The following is a 15,598-nucleotide window of genomic DNA, read 5'->3' as shown; positions in this document are numbered from 1 at the left end:
CCTCACAGTTCATGGACCACAGTCAACAGAGTGAAAAATAAATAAACCCTATATGCCTTTGAAGAGAAAGAAAGAAAGAAAGAAAGAAACTCCTTTAAGTGGTCACATAAGTCAGTATAGTTGAGAGAAGGCAGTTTTATTGCAGAAGATGTGGGCGGCCGCTGCTGAACACATGGGCATGTCAGTGACTTGGCTGCAGTCTTTGCCCGAGTGAGTGCCCGAAGGTCCCAAAATCCCAGCTGAATTGAGGTATAGACTGAAGTGAAAGATACAGTGTGCCTGGAATGCAAGTTAATGAACAGCTTGAGCCCTGGAATCAGCCCGAGTATGTCTTACTAAGCCAAAGCAGGTCCGGTGAGATTTATAAGTCTCATTTCATATAAGGCTTAATGTGAACATCCCAGAGGGTACATAGCTTTTACGTTTAAATCAGATTTGCTGTAGGGGTGTGCTCAACATGATAAGAACTTTATATGTATGGTAAAGACAATACGTTTTAGACTGAAACCATGAGTAAACAAGACAGTGTACAAACAATGATTATAAGGTGTATGCATGCTAAAAAAATATAATATTGTATACATAGAAGCAATTTGGTAATTCTCATGATTTTCCATGTAGATTTGACTGACGACTCAGTGTTGACAGCCAGGCCGGATTCATGACGGATGCGCTCCCTTATCAAATTCACCTCAGCTATGTATATGAAAGGTCATCAACAGACTCAGGTAACCAACAAAACTCATGCCTGAACTTTGGCCCAGAAAACCAGACATGGATTTCAAGAGTTGTTTGCTGACAGAAAACATATTTATGCAGCTGTGCTGAAGAGTCACTAATATCACTACATGGGGAACTTTTCCACAAATAACACTGAAATGATTAATATCCAAATTTCGCTAAGCTATGAGATGAAATCTTGATTCACGATTCACATATAATCAGATATAATATAGAATATGCGTGTTTGGCGTACTGTCCGAAGGGGAGGGCTCGGAGCTCGGTTTTTGTCCCGAAACCAGAGTACCCTCCCGGGCTGGGATAGGAATAATCAAGAGTGAGTTGGGGTGGGGCAGGGATGCTGTATATGCCTCCTCTCATTATGATTGGGTAGATTATCTAAACGTGCTCCTCCCGAACTTTGTTAATAAAGCATCATATGTAGACCTACTATCCTGAACGCAAAATGGAGCGTCTCGAGAAGTAACTGAATCGGATTAAAATGTAAACACAATACAGAATTGAAACCCAATTTCATCCACAAATTCGACCTGGAATCTACATCCCCAAACCACAAACCCTCAAAACCTGCAACTTTTCAGTCAAACCAGTTTCTAAACTAAAAGTCTCAGCTTTCAGGTGTGAATCTAAATCTGACTGAATCCAAACTGAGAATTCAGATTCTAAACCTCACTGAAAGGGTAACTCTCGCCAAAATGATGAGATCGATTATTTTTGACTGTCAAAATGCCGGCGGACACAGCTACAGTGAGTTGTTCAAAATCTTTTTTTTGTAAACTCTGTGTACACAAACAATGTTCTCAATGCTGGAGTTCATGTGAAGAGACCCTGGTGATACTTCGAGCAAAGTTTAATGTTGTGTCGAGCATTCTTAGTGTTTTAAAAATAGCGATTTTTGATGCCATCATAGAAGTGCCCCAAGCACTCCCATTCAAAAGGCAATTTGACCGAAAACGAAAATACGGTCAAACTTAAAAGTGGCGTTTCCATTCTAATTATGCTTTTAAAGGAAAGTTTGCCTCGGGTAGATTAACAAAAAGACAGGTTGCATTTTGGCGAGAGTTACCCTTGAATTTATCCTAAATTTAAACCTATAATTCCAATTTTGAAGTGGACAAGTATTGTACAACAATCTTAAATATCAACCTGCAAACCTGAATTTAACAGTTCCAACTGATTCTAAACTTGCTTCAAACTCACAACATAAACTTCCTAGTTGAGAAAAGTTGAGAAAATCTCCTCAGTGAAACTTTCTCTGTGAGAATGGAAAGGCCTGGTCTCGCGCACGCAGCGGGCGGCCTGAAGCGCAGCAGTCAGCGCGTGCCGTGATGCATGAGAGTGAAGGTGGCAGCGTGGAAGATTTTATACACTGCCCTGCACTGCTCTCCTCTGCATTACTGCCCTGACGCGCATGACGGATGCGCTTTGGAGTACCGGGCAGTCTCTCTGTCTTCAGCTGCTCCGCTGCGGCTGAGCCTCATCCATTTTCATGACCAGGCAGAGCAGCTTTTAATCTCACTGTCTTCTCTGCAGTCTTTCGTTCGTATCAGGCACAGGCTGGAGCGAGTCCCGGACCAAAGGGGAAAAACCGCAGCTCTGGGACTTGATTATTCTGGAAAAATAGTCTAGCTGAATTTCATTTATATTCTTTACCCTTCTCTCACCGTGTGTGTGTCCTTCTTATCTGTTTGTGTTGTGTTGAGTCATTCAGCCTTGACACAGATCCTTTCTTATCTAAGAGCTGCCGAGAGACAACTAAACGAGGGCAAGGTGAAGTCAATGGATGAAAGAGCAAATGACACTTTCTCAAACATGACTTTGTGGACTGAAGAAGTTAGTGGACTGTACAAACTGTGTCCTGCCGAGTCTGTTGACTGTCAAATGGAGAGAAAGATAAAGGCCAGGCCGCCATCTACAAACAACTATCTCTAGCTAGATAAATTGTCCCTGACACTTATCGCACTGTAGTTTCCTTTCTGACTGGCAGTCTGGATCTAAGCACCTAGTGTGACCAGAGCTTCACTAAGGGAAAATATGACACTTGGCTCATTTTATTCACATTAAATCCAAAATGAATTGGCTCAACAAGTCTTCCGGTTTTTGACGATTTGGCTTTTTTTTTTTTTGCTGGTCAGGTTAGGATACCAACTGGCAGGCTTTAGGCATGTTTTTTTTTTAGCATTTAATTGGATATAAATTAGGATATGCAAACCAGATGATATAATATTTTTGTCCATTTCCCTGGAAGAGAAGGAATGCACATATATTCAACTTCTAGTAGTAAAGCAGCATACATCAAAGCCAACTCATGTAGTAAAGGTCTGGAAACTGATTTCATTAGGTCTTTAAATAAATAAAAAAGCTCACTTGACAGGCTTGATCCACTTTTTTGGAAGCAATCCATATGTGACTTGCAACTCAACAGGGTGTTATCAGTCAGTGCATGTGCAGAGCAAAGAGTTTACAATATGTAGGCTATAACGGATCTTGTCAGCAAGTCCGGGAATGTTACTTGGGGAAAAAAATACAGTAGAGTCTTTGGAAATATATAAAAGTTACAAACTGAAACTACCTTTTCAAGTAAGATCCAGGATCAAACTAAGAATTAAACTGTGGGGAAAAAGAAAGTGAGTGTAAATTCTAGAGTGTTCTTAGAACCACAAGATAAAAACGATAAAATTAGGCCACGTAATTAAAGTCCCCCTGTAGTCAATAATTGTATCCCTTAAAACTCATCTTTGATCAACAAAACAACATATTTAAACGTTTTTTCCTGTGGAAAAAAATCTTCATGCCTTAAAATAGCTTGAATGCAACTCTACACCCTTGCTTCATTTAGTATGCGTGGTTCAATGAATATGCTAATTAGCCCCACCTCCACTCAATCACACCAGCTCAGAATACCTGATCTACTTGGTCGACTTTACTGTAGTAAACGCTGCACAATGGTCTCGCTCTTTACAACGTCGGACACATAACGGTAATTAATATGATTAGCCAAGGTTAGCCACATAACGCCAATTAATATGACAAGGTTGCTTGACTGCGTTATCAAACAGCTAATAATGTGTTGCTAATGTTACACAAACTATGTTCCTGTTCGTCATCTCAAGGTCAAACAGCTGCCTTCTAAAAAATCAGCATCCTCAGAAATGCTTTGAACAACTCAGAACGTCAGTGGAGAAAGGCATTTAGTTCATCATAACATCGTAATATACATCATCCACCTGGCTATATAGCTAAATCTACCCAATTTTTCATATCAACAGAAAAATATACCGGGATAACCTGGCTTCTCTTGAGACTCCCATGACTCGCAGCATAGTTAATGATATGCAAAAGCCTGCCGCACGTTGACCTGATTGGTTACAAGGTAGTTTGTAACGCAAGAAACACCAGCGATTTCAAACCATGTTTTTGAGACTGTCTTTAGATCACTGCAGGTTTAAAGAGAAAATACTCAGCAATGGTGTTGACTTATGAATTTGCACATGATTAGTCTTAAAGTGTATTAAAAACACCACACAGACATATAAACAACATTAAAAACTTGATTTTCACCAAAGGGGGACTTTAAAACTGTCACATCAAGTCATATTCTAATCCCAAGAACAAATAACATCCAACAAAAGAACATGTTCCTCACTCAGAGTCTCACATCACCGCATCCTCTTTCTACAAAATGTCATAGGCATGCTTGACTGAGAGCGAGCCAAGCAAATGAAAAAGCTTTTGGTCTCATCCCCCCGAAGCTCTTTTCTGACTCTAATGTATATAATCTCCCCACTTTGTGATGCTTGTGACATTTTCATTGATAGAAAGTGCAAAAATACGGCTAGCGCACTGCATCGTATTCCCAATTCAACAGCCGCTTTTAAATGTCATTCATCCGAGCTTGCCTTTACAGCCATCGGTGGCGTGAATCAACAAAATTACTGTCAACAAAAACTGTGAAGGAGAGAAATACATTTCATCCTTTTTCTGTCGCACTTCCTGAGGCTGAAACAGTCTCAGTGTGGCGTGACGTAGCGTTTTTTTACTTGCAAAGGAAGTAATTATCAATTATGAGACGGATTCGGCTGATTCTCAGAGGAAGAGGCAGGTTTAGAGTGTTTAAGTGATACTCTAAGTATAGCAGCAGTGGTGTAACACTATCCGGCTTCTCATGCTGAGATACTCAATGCTCTTACTGCCTGATACTACAACAATGTCAGCAAAGTGCCCACACGCTGACCCCCGACTTTAACCCTCATTATAGATTCCCTACACCCTCCGCTCTCTCTCAGCTCGCCCATCATCTCCTCTCTCGCTCCAGCTATCCGTCACATTCTTTCTCCAAGAGCCCATCCTTGTTTTAATCCGAGCACTAAACTGAGAAACAGTCACACATCCTTACATGCACAAACACTCCCTGACTCCAGTGTGGCTGCTTTGTGGTTTCGAACTGCGTACGCATCATTACCGCAGGCCTCTCTTCAAAAATGAGGCACGATTACGACAGCGACGCATTACAGCCTTGACAACTAGTGCAGAACAATTCCATTTAAACTCAGCTTCATTCATAAAGACCCCAGATCAGACCCACCTTTAATTACAACTCACATTCAATGATGTCAAGCCTGTTCATGCAATTGGTATAATCAAACACACAACAAATTTAAGAAATCACAACATCTTGATTATTTCTCCAACACAGCAATGGAATTAAAATGAGATTAAACAGAGATTTCATGCTTCGCAGATTTTGCTCCATAGCAAAAGAACCAAGTTATCTATCATGCATCTCTCCTAGACTTTCAGATCAAATCTGAAATCTGAAAAATTCTTTAGGAGAAACAACGGAGACAAACTCGATAGCTCAATAAAACATATTGGGCCAGATTTACTAACAGCTTGCGCCAGCACAAACCCTTTTTTGGCGTTAACAAACTACAGTCAGGATTTACTAAAGACACGCAGTGAAAAAATAGCGCTGAAAAGGCATGGACAGGGTTAGTTTTGTGGCTGACCTTATTGAATAAGCATTAGTAGGAGTTTCCCTTTCAAACGCAACATTTATGGGAGGAAAGTATTTGAATGAATCACGCAAGGTGATTTACTAAGGTTTGCGCTCGTCAATTTACTGGTATTTGTGCCATTATTTACCACCAAAAAAGCATGTCTTAAAAAAAGATGCTCTTGTTTATTATGGAAATTATCTGGTTGCGGTCCGGGCACAGAACTTTCCACTCCCGTCTGCACTTTTTTGGAATTGCGCTCTTGACTCTAATTCGCCCTGTTTAGCAAATCTGTTCCAATATATCTTAAGAGATTAAAGAGCAACCTCTGAGCAATTAATGGTTTCCAGCACATTATGAAAATGACACATTGCCGTTTTGTTGCAAATGTACTGTATTAGCAGACACACAGATACACTCTAGTCTGGGTTTTAGTTTCTCCTGACGCTGCAGAACTGAAGCTTCACTGTACAGACAGATAGAGCGGTGTCTTCAGAGCCACAAGGGACCGCTGACAGGCAGGTGCACGTCGCCTCCACCAGGGGAGCTTGGGAGTGGGGCATCATCTTGTTCTATATTCTCAGTTATCAACACAGAAAAGAACCAGGATAATAGCAGAAAACTGGGACGTGGGAACATAGGGACAAGAGCATTGAACGTAGAGCTTCAAGGACGAAATGCTGCAGCCTAGAGTAAGCATTTCTACTATACTGTATCTTATAACATCATTTTCTGAAGAAACAAGTGACAAGAGACCACCCCAAACTCTAGATATTGCTCAGATCCCTCCTTCAATTTTTCACCTGTTTAGGGTTTGCTATGCAAAAACAGTCTCCTAGTTTATGATCTCCTAAACTAGAATAAAACTTAGCAGTCTTGTGGTATAGTCTATTAGCTTCATCAAAGCAGAATCAAAACAAGAACCACCACAGGTTTGTCCCGTTCTTGCTAACTCTGAGCCCCAAAACTCCTCTTCACCCGACTCTCCATTCTCACCCCTCCCTCCTCAAGCAGCATTAATCACCCCGGCACTGAACAGAACCAAATGACTACGGTCATTCAAGCCCAGGACAGCTTTGTTACAAACACAGCCTTTTCTGAATGCATCTCCACAGCCTTTTTGTCTGCTTGGAGAGGGCTGCTCCTCAAAAACCGGCTCCTCCTTCCACCAGAACGGCCGGATTACCTCTCACGGGCCAGTCGGACAGGGAGAGAGGAGGGTTATGGGGCAAACGGTTCACCGGGGTGATTCATGGGCTCTTCCAGAAAGACCTACACCCCTCTTACCCTCCGAAAACTAAGGGCCATGCCTTCAACCAGTGCCTAGCAACCGGCAGCTGGGGCGCAACAGAAATGAGGAAGGACAGGGAGTTTCTGAGCTGAATTGGGCTAGACTAGCAGGCTCCATGGTAGATACAGGCACAAAAACAGGAGACAAACAGCAAGACAGAGAAGTGCAGAAGCTGGAAGGACAAAGGCAGAAGCTGAAGCCTGACTCAGCCCCTTCATCAGTCACTGTTACATCTACAGGCCTTATTCTTCTTAAAGAGCTCAAACAAAAACCCAAGCAAACACCGTTAAGTGTGAAACGGGGCTTTCGGACAAAGACGCTCTTGACACAGCTAATGTAATGTGTATGTGACTGTCTCGAAGACAAATATGAACTGTTCATGTCATGAAAAAAACCCAAACACAACCCACGGCAACTTCTAGTGCAGTTCCCCTTATCTTAACACATCGTAAACTATAATTAAGTATCTTAATTTATTCCCTTGGACAGACCAATCTGACTACATCAAAAGTCATTCGTTTCACACCACTAACAATATCTTCATTAGTGATTAATTAAAAATCCAACACCTGATTAGGTGTTCAATGTCGTTTACGTGGCTATTTAATATCAGACACTACCGAATTTTGAGAAGTGATTGGCTATCCAAACTCTGTTACATTCTTGATAAATACAACAGAACTGAGCAGTTTATGGAGCTTAGGGAAAACAGAGAAAAGACACGAACAGATGGTAAAATGATCTTTCAAATATTATATAAATCATATAAGCCTCTGTGAGTTTTACTGGAATAATAATCCTTATGTAATGTTTTAAAAGGCAGAATGGGCCAAGCAAGAGGATTTAACAAGTCCGAACACAGAGATATCAGAAGAAGATGCGACTAATAACACCAGCTGAGAAGTTAATATCCATTCTGAAAGCTCTTCAGCATACAGTGCAGACTATTGTGTCTAGTGTAATTGTTTCATACACTTGCTGATCTGATGAAACATCTCTTTTGTGGTAATTCTTTGCAAAAACAAATGAAAAATGATCAGTTTGTCATTCTCCAACCCTATGTTTCTCATTTGGGGTCCATATGTGCAATCTTTGCGCCACGCCTTGCGCATCCACTGGTGTTTTTCACAGCAGGTGTCACTCCACATTCTGAGACTACTGTGACTGTGGCACCTGCTGTGGAAAGCACTAGTTGGCTCCTACTGTAACCACACTGCTTCAGCACTAGAGGTATAATGACCTAGACCTAACATATTTAACAACAACACCAAACAAGTTTTTTTTTTTTTTTACCCAAGTACAAATAATTTTCCACAGCAACATTATATCCTTATTCAAAATAAAAACTAATTTTACATTGCCATGTGATGCCAATAAAATGGCCAAAATAATACCCCATGTTCTCGACGTATAATAAAAATATTATATATAAAAATCACTGCATCCACAAAAAAAGAGAAGAAAAAAACTCCCAAATAATTACAGGTCATGTAGCTATATAAAGTTAAATTATGCATTTAGTAGAGGAATACATGACCAGTAAACTCTCATAAAATTCAAAAATCTCTTCTTTGAAGTTAAAGCTCTCTATTAGAGTGGATCATAAAAAGTAACTCACCATCCACTTGGTTAAAGTATACTAATCCACAGAGTAAAAGGTGTGTTAGAGGACTCATTCTGTCATAGTCCACATCCACTCCACACCTCAGTTCTCAAACACTGGACAAGTTTCTCCTCTTTTAGTATTTGGAGTACGTAGGAACTCTCAGTTGCCGCTCAGATCCAACTGAAATGTCACTTGAGTATTCGCTGGGCTCATGGTGTTTATCTGGATGAGGAATGAGAGCCACGCGCACCGGTGAGGGTTGAACTAGTGTCTGTCAGCCCGTACGTTATACCATGCCTTATACCAGCCTTAGTGCTTTTGATATCTGACTAAAAAAAACAAAACAAAAACAGCAGAACTGAGCCAGAATAAGCGGCGAGCACGCGATCCGTCCAAACGCGCGTGGAAATGTTGCGCGCTCCGGTTCCTTCAGGAGCTTCTGAAGCACCTTGCAGATCGCTTCCACGATCCTCTCCGCAGTTTAAAGTATGAAGATGCCCTCTCGTTTATTAACACTCTATATTCCGCGTCCAGAAAGCTGCTCCAAAGTTCCGTGGTGCGCCGTTAAATCCAGCGTAAATCGGTCGGGGTGGCGCTGGCCCCGTGCAATCGCTCTGCGAGTCTACGGCAGAGTGAATGTGATCAGTCTTGGGAAGGGCGAGTGCTCCGCTGCGCTACTACAGCTCCATAACTGACACCCCTGTGCGCACAGCTCCCGGGCCGAGCCAAGACTGACGCTCATGCTGGAGGAGGAAACAGCGAGGGGGAGGGGGGAGGAGTGGAGGAGTGGTGCTGTGGTGGAAGTAGAGGAGGAGGAGGAGGAGGATGCTGTGGGCAGAGGTGGCTGGGGAGCGCTCAAAGCTTCGCTCCGATCTTGGCTCACAGCTTTTCGTGGTGTTATCCGCAAAGTTGACCCAAAGCGCCACACGAACGGCACCGCACCAATGCACCAGGTCACCTATAGCGAGTGATACTTATCGAGTGAGATAGTGGGACCAAAGTTTAAATATATAATTACATTTTTAAATAATACAGTTAAATAAATATGTATGCTATCAGAAAATCTCGAATTAATTTTTTAAGTTATTATTATATAATTTTGTGTTACTTTTGTTTACTATTTAAATCCTAAACTCATTTAAATACAAAAAAAAAAAAAAAAAAATATATATATATATATATATATATATATTTGATGACAGACAGACAGACGGATAGACGGATAGGTAGATAGATAGATAGATAGATAGATAGATAGATAGATAGATAGATAGATAGATAGATAGATAGATAGATAGATAGATAGATAGATAGATAGATGCAGATCGGAAGACCACCGTTCACTGAATTATCATCTTCCAGTGTCAGCTCTAAGACTGTATAATTGGTTTCATTAAAATTTGATGGGCTGTCCTGCATTAGGTTTATAATACCGTGGAGGTCAAACACACAAATCTCATTTCTAGAGAGGGAATTAACTTACATATTGACGAAAAACGTAATTTTAAAGGGATATGTGTATGGCGTTGCTTTGCATTATTAAAAATAAAGAAATGCTGATTTTTTATTTTTTTTTCATAACCTTCACTGGATGTTATTTAGGCAATTTTGGTGATGAATTCTTTTTATATATTTATTTATTATTTAATTTGAGAGCGAGTGTCAGGCAGGGTGAGTAAATGCTGTGATGCACCGAAGCTCATCTGCACAGGGCCAAGGCACGGCTTGTGTCTGGATCTCCATCAGAGCGTGGATGCACTGGATGCCGCCTGGATGCTTTACTCCACCAACATAGTGGAGACGAATCTTTAGCGCCCCCTAATGGCTACAGTAAAACACAAGGCCGAATCAAACAAAGACCTCTGAGCTTCCATAGTTCCAAATATAATATGCCAGAGGAAAGAAAGAAACAATTTGTAAGCATGGACGTAAACAGCAATATTCAGATTAGTGGTCTATATGGGTTTTTTCAATGACAATATCTTAACTGTTTACATTTAACATGTTGCATATTAACATAATGCATATTAACCTTCCTTACTGCAGCATTTGAGAGCTTTCCAACCTTATGAAAATTCATGAAATTCTTTCATAGTTAAATAATTACAGTTTCTCTGGTTATAAAACTATAGAATCCCATTTCAACATAGAAAAAAATAATAAATAAATAACAGGTACATATATTACTTTAAAGCAGCAATTACAAGAAATAAAATCACACAATCATCATTACCTTTAAATATTTATGAATTTATTAACTTTTTTTTCTACAGATGAGAGAAACTTCAAACATGACAACAAAAATGGCACTTTTTAGGGGGAGCAAAACTGCACTGTGCACATTATCTCAGATTTATAGTCCTAGTTAAAAAGTGTGTCGTTTAATTGAATTCGACCATATCTGGAATAAAAGACGCTTTGAATTCAGCGTGAAACCTTGAATCAATAGCAGCCAAACCTGAGGCACTGGGGCCGATATAAAAAGGCAGACCTGTAAAATCATCAAACAAGGCCTGACTCCTCAGAAGAGCGATTGGACTTGTGCAGGCAGCACAGGGGCCGGATTCCCTGCGCGAGCGGGACGCTGGAATCCCCCGCTTTCAAACTGATTTCTGACATCAAAGCAAAATAAAAGCCCTTCTGTGGAAATCATTCAAAAACAGACACTCAAAAACAAATATCTGTTCTTCTCTCATCCCCTTCTTTCAACTGCTCTCGCTCACAGCCCAAACTCCTGCTGCATTTCACACACACACATACACCTTTGCAGTGTCATCACACAGCTTCTTTTAAAAGAGAGCTCTCAGTAGGAACATAATGATAGCTTTGACTCGAGAAGCATTTTCCACCTCTTCTGTTTGTTTGTGAGGCGGCATGTCGGAGCTTGCGAGGTTTTTGCTGCTGCAAAATTTCATTTGCGGTGAGTGCTGTCAACGAGCCAGATCCAGCGATCTTCTTGATAGTTTAATCCATGCGTATAAGCCTCACGATGAATGTGAATTCATTATTCCTTTGTCGGCCCGACCGCTAGAAATGCAGGTAGCTGCTTAAGAATGGTACACCACTGAATCGCTCCTATGATGTGAGGTCATATGTCAATTGTATGTATAAGGAATGAAAAGGCACAAAGCTCCTGTTAAAGTAATGAACAAGAAACTGATAGCTTATATGTTTGTTTTAGTGCTTGTGCTTCTTCAACAAGACTATTTCTATGTGAACATATTGGTTGAGCCAGTAAGCAGCCACTATATATTTTATATAAAGAGTAGACTAGTCAGCAAGAATGTATTAAAATGACTTTTGACATTTACATAGTTACAATGTTTATAGATGTTTTTCACATAGCGTAGTATAACAGTATAACAGAGGCAAGAAGCTAGTAAGAGCTTGGCGAGTAAACCTAACTCAACTGCCTCAAGAGGCGCGCTAGCCTCTGTTTAGAGACCTGTCTTTAGACCCTGTTAGCATGCCCGCCTCGACGGTTCGAATCCCACTCAGAGCGGGTCACGTAGGACCGGTTACATTTGGTGCCGTGACCCGGATGGGAGTGAGGTTCAGTGGGTGAGTGAAACAGAGGCAAGCTAGTAAGAGCTGGGCGAGTAAACCTAACTCCTCTGGCCTCAAGAGGTGCACTAGCCACTGACGTTAGAGACCGCGGGCGAGTAAACCTAACTCCTCTGGCCTCAAGAGGTGCACTAGCCACTGACGGTAGAGACCGCGGGGGAGTAAACCTAACTCCTCTGGCCTCAAGAGGTGCGCTAGCCACTGAAGTTAGAGACCGCGGACTTTAGCATCCTTGTTACTGCACCCGCCTCCCATGCCGGTTGAAATCCCGCACGGAGCGTGTCAAGTAGGACTGGTTACATTTGGTGCCGTGACCCGGATGGGAGTGAGGTTCAGTGGGTGAGTGAAACAGAGGCAAGCTAGTAAGAGCTGGGCGAGTAAACCTAACTCCTCTGGCCTCAAGAAGCGCGCTAGCGGCTGATGATAGAGACTGCAGCCTCTAGCGTCCTTGTTAGCACGCCCACCTCCCATGTTGGAGACACCGGTTCTAATCTCAGTCAGAGCAGGTCGAGTAGGACCGGTCACATGTATCTTGAAAGCAGACATAAATTAAAAAGCACAGAAGACGGATGTGTGTGAATGGGAAAATAGCATTAAACAATATTTATGCCTGAGCCACATTCTGTTGTGTGCATGTTCAGCAGTGTTTATATACAGTAAACCAATCTAAAGTATAGTATGCCCAGGTGGCGTCGCTTTGAGAATGCTGTTCTGCACATCCATAAACAATGCATGTCTCCGCTTTACAGCTAGATGAAAGAACTCAATTTCTCCCTCCGTATCTCAGTATCCCTCTTGTTATATATCTCCATTCTAAATCTATCCACTGTATCCCCATATCTTGAAAGGTAGCCCTGTCCCTGTAGGGTGCTAAATATTGGCTGAAAGTGGATTTATTTTAATTAAAAAAGAAGAGATGTTTACCCAAGCCTGAGAGACACTTCAGAAGCCGACGGTGGTGTGGGGGTGACCGCAGGAAGTGTGATGCATTATTTGTAAATGCTCTTCTCTTTCATGCACACCAATAAGCAAAATTAAAGATGCTTATATGAATGTTTAAAAGAAAAACAAAGCAAAATCAACCAGATTAATGTAAATAATAAGCTTGCACTGAATCTGTGACCACAATAAATATGTAGCATTCTCAATTCCACCACAATTACTGAAGGAAATGGGCAATAAAATGGTGAAATTCCAGGCAATACTCATGACTTGTGTTTATACGGTTGAAAACGTCCACACTAATTCCTAACCTTAGCCAACCAATCAGACCAAAGAGGCATAAAACAAAACTAAATGTATTACGCAGTCTCGTTACATTGAATTTAAAAAATGCAAATTGCTTCAACAAAGGCTTTCAAAAAAGCTTAAAAGCAGTGAAATTACAGCATGCTGTCAATCACGAGAAATAACCCGAGACTAGCATTCATATGGTTGAATAAAACCGTTGCTATTACAAGGGCAAGCTTTTCATCTAAGCTCTGCTGAAGGCAAACACACTCACACACGTGAACAAAACCACCTCCCACATCAAATTATCCCTCCTTTCCTCTGCTTGCAACCTTCTCTCCATCATCTCCCACGCCACAATGGCCACCAGCACTCCGCCACATGCTCCAGACCTTCATTTGTTTCCACCTAAACCAATCAAGCGCCTATCGCTGTCAACTCATTTGGCCAATTATGGCTGTGTAATCTTATCAACCCAAATCATCTATCAGGACCCTCCACCGGTTTTGTCTGTGGACCATCTGGTGAGGGAACCCAAAAGAAGCGGAGGTACAGTTCACCTAAAAAGGTCAGATCATTTCGCTCCTGATGGAATTGACTTTTGACATTGACATGCAGAGACATGGGAGATGAGGAATTCATGCAGGCAAGATTTCTTCTAAAGGATCTGAGTGACAGAATGAAGAAAATAACACACGTCAGCAACACTTTATTTTGATGGTGCCCTTTAGACATTCTTTTGACTATAAGTAACGTTGCACCAACATGTTAACTAACTCTCATTATTAATAGAGTATTAGTAGACTGTCTGCTTAATATATGCTAACAATTAATTGTGATGGTTCTCCAACAGATAAGTTACAAGTAATTTTGCTAGTACATGTCAAATTATTCTAACCCTAACCCCTTATTCTACTAACCCTACCCCTGCAGTCTACTAATACTTAACTAATCCTCTAATGAGAGTTAATTGACATCTAGGTGAAACACTACTTAGAGTCAACAGAATGTCGAAAGGGGACCATCAAAATAAAGTGTAACCCAAACGTTTTTCATTTTTTATGTTTTGTACCTTTAAAGATATGGTAAAATACAAAGAATGTATTGCATGTATACGTAAGCATGTATATACAAGGCACTTAATCAATTTTCTTAATAGAATAACATTTTCAAAGGAAATTTGTGTCTTAATATTTTAATTATGTCAAAACAAATATATCGCAAATGTAGATATTATTATAATATTACGAATTAATTTCATGCGTCTAACAACACCCTTTAGACATGACCAAATTCACATACAGTAGTAATAGTGTACTGTAACAAATGATTGTAATTGTAACTGTAAAATACTGTAAAAATGCTACAGTAAAAAGTAAAAAGTTAATTGGTTAACTGTAATAGATATAACTTCACATTTCATGCAATTTTACAGTAAAATACTGTTAAATGTGCAATTTTTGGAAGTAAAAAAAGGAACAAATCATCTAATAATTGACAGTGAAAATCCGTAAACTGACATTCTCAGAATTCCGTGTGTGACATTTGGTTTTTCATTTGAATAAATATGTTTCTTCTTATTTTGTTATCATTTATGGTTTTTAAATTAATATTTGTTGCATTATTTTAGTGTAATGGTGTTTTGTATTTGGGTGCAACCTTCAACAGTATATATTTACCTCAGCTTGTGGAAAAGCTACTTGTGAAGAACTCAAATGAATTTTTTCTTTAACCCACTGTGCTATGTTGTTGGTTATCAGTATATGTTAAAGGTACAACACAGATTTTAGTAGCAGTATGGCCTTGCTAGACCAGCCGAACAGGGCTTTTGAATATTTACCTTTAATTATGACGGTTTAAAATAGTACAATTTACAGGTTGTTCTGTAAATATGTTTACAATTTTTTCCTGTAAAATGTCAATCCTCAGAATATAAATGTATGGTTTACTGAGTAACACTGGTTTGGCCATAAGGCCAGTGAATATTTAAGGTTTAAATGAATTACAGGACCTCACGGTCTCGACATTTATCTTGATAAAGGATCAGATGGAAACAATACTGGCTACCCCAGTCTACCCCACTCTCTCTCATCTCTTTCTTAACTCTATCTCCCTTTCATTTCCTCTACAACAGTTCAGGACGTCTGGGATTTCCTCACAAGTCTGACC

At 40.4% G+C, this 15,598-nt stretch overlaps 1 protein-coding gene across 13 annotated transcripts in view; it reads right to left on the bottom strand.

Annotated features, from left to right (window-relative positions):
* The window catches only part of robo2 (roundabout, axon guidance receptor, homolog 2), a 436,957-nt gene that overhangs the window by 176,618 nt on the left and 244,741 nt on the right, over positions 1 to 15,598 (bottom strand). For 3 of the 13 annotated variants that reach the window (XM_082180892.1, XM_082180886.1, XM_082180893.1), the window contains exon 1: positions 8,648 to 9,373. The exons of the other annotated variants lie outside the window; for them this stretch is intronic. In XM_082180892.1, the coding sequence (XP_082037018.1) occupies positions 8,648 to 8,705 (58 nt within the window). In that variant the 5' untranslated portion in view covers positions 8,706 to 9,373. Of the gene's footprint in view, positions 1 to 8,647; positions 9,374 to 15,598 lie in introns of those variants that run through there. 13 annotated transcript variants of the gene reach the window in all.

Source organism: Leuciscus leuciscus (genome assembly GCF_965113295.1).
Source record: "Leuciscus leuciscus genome assembly, chromosome: 9".
NCBI lineage: Eukaryota > Metazoa > Chordata > Actinopteri > Cypriniformes > Leuciscidae > Leuciscus > Leuciscus leuciscus.
The sequence above is the reverse complement of the archived record's forward strand: the minus strand, read 5'-3'. Positions and strand labels throughout refer to the sequence as shown.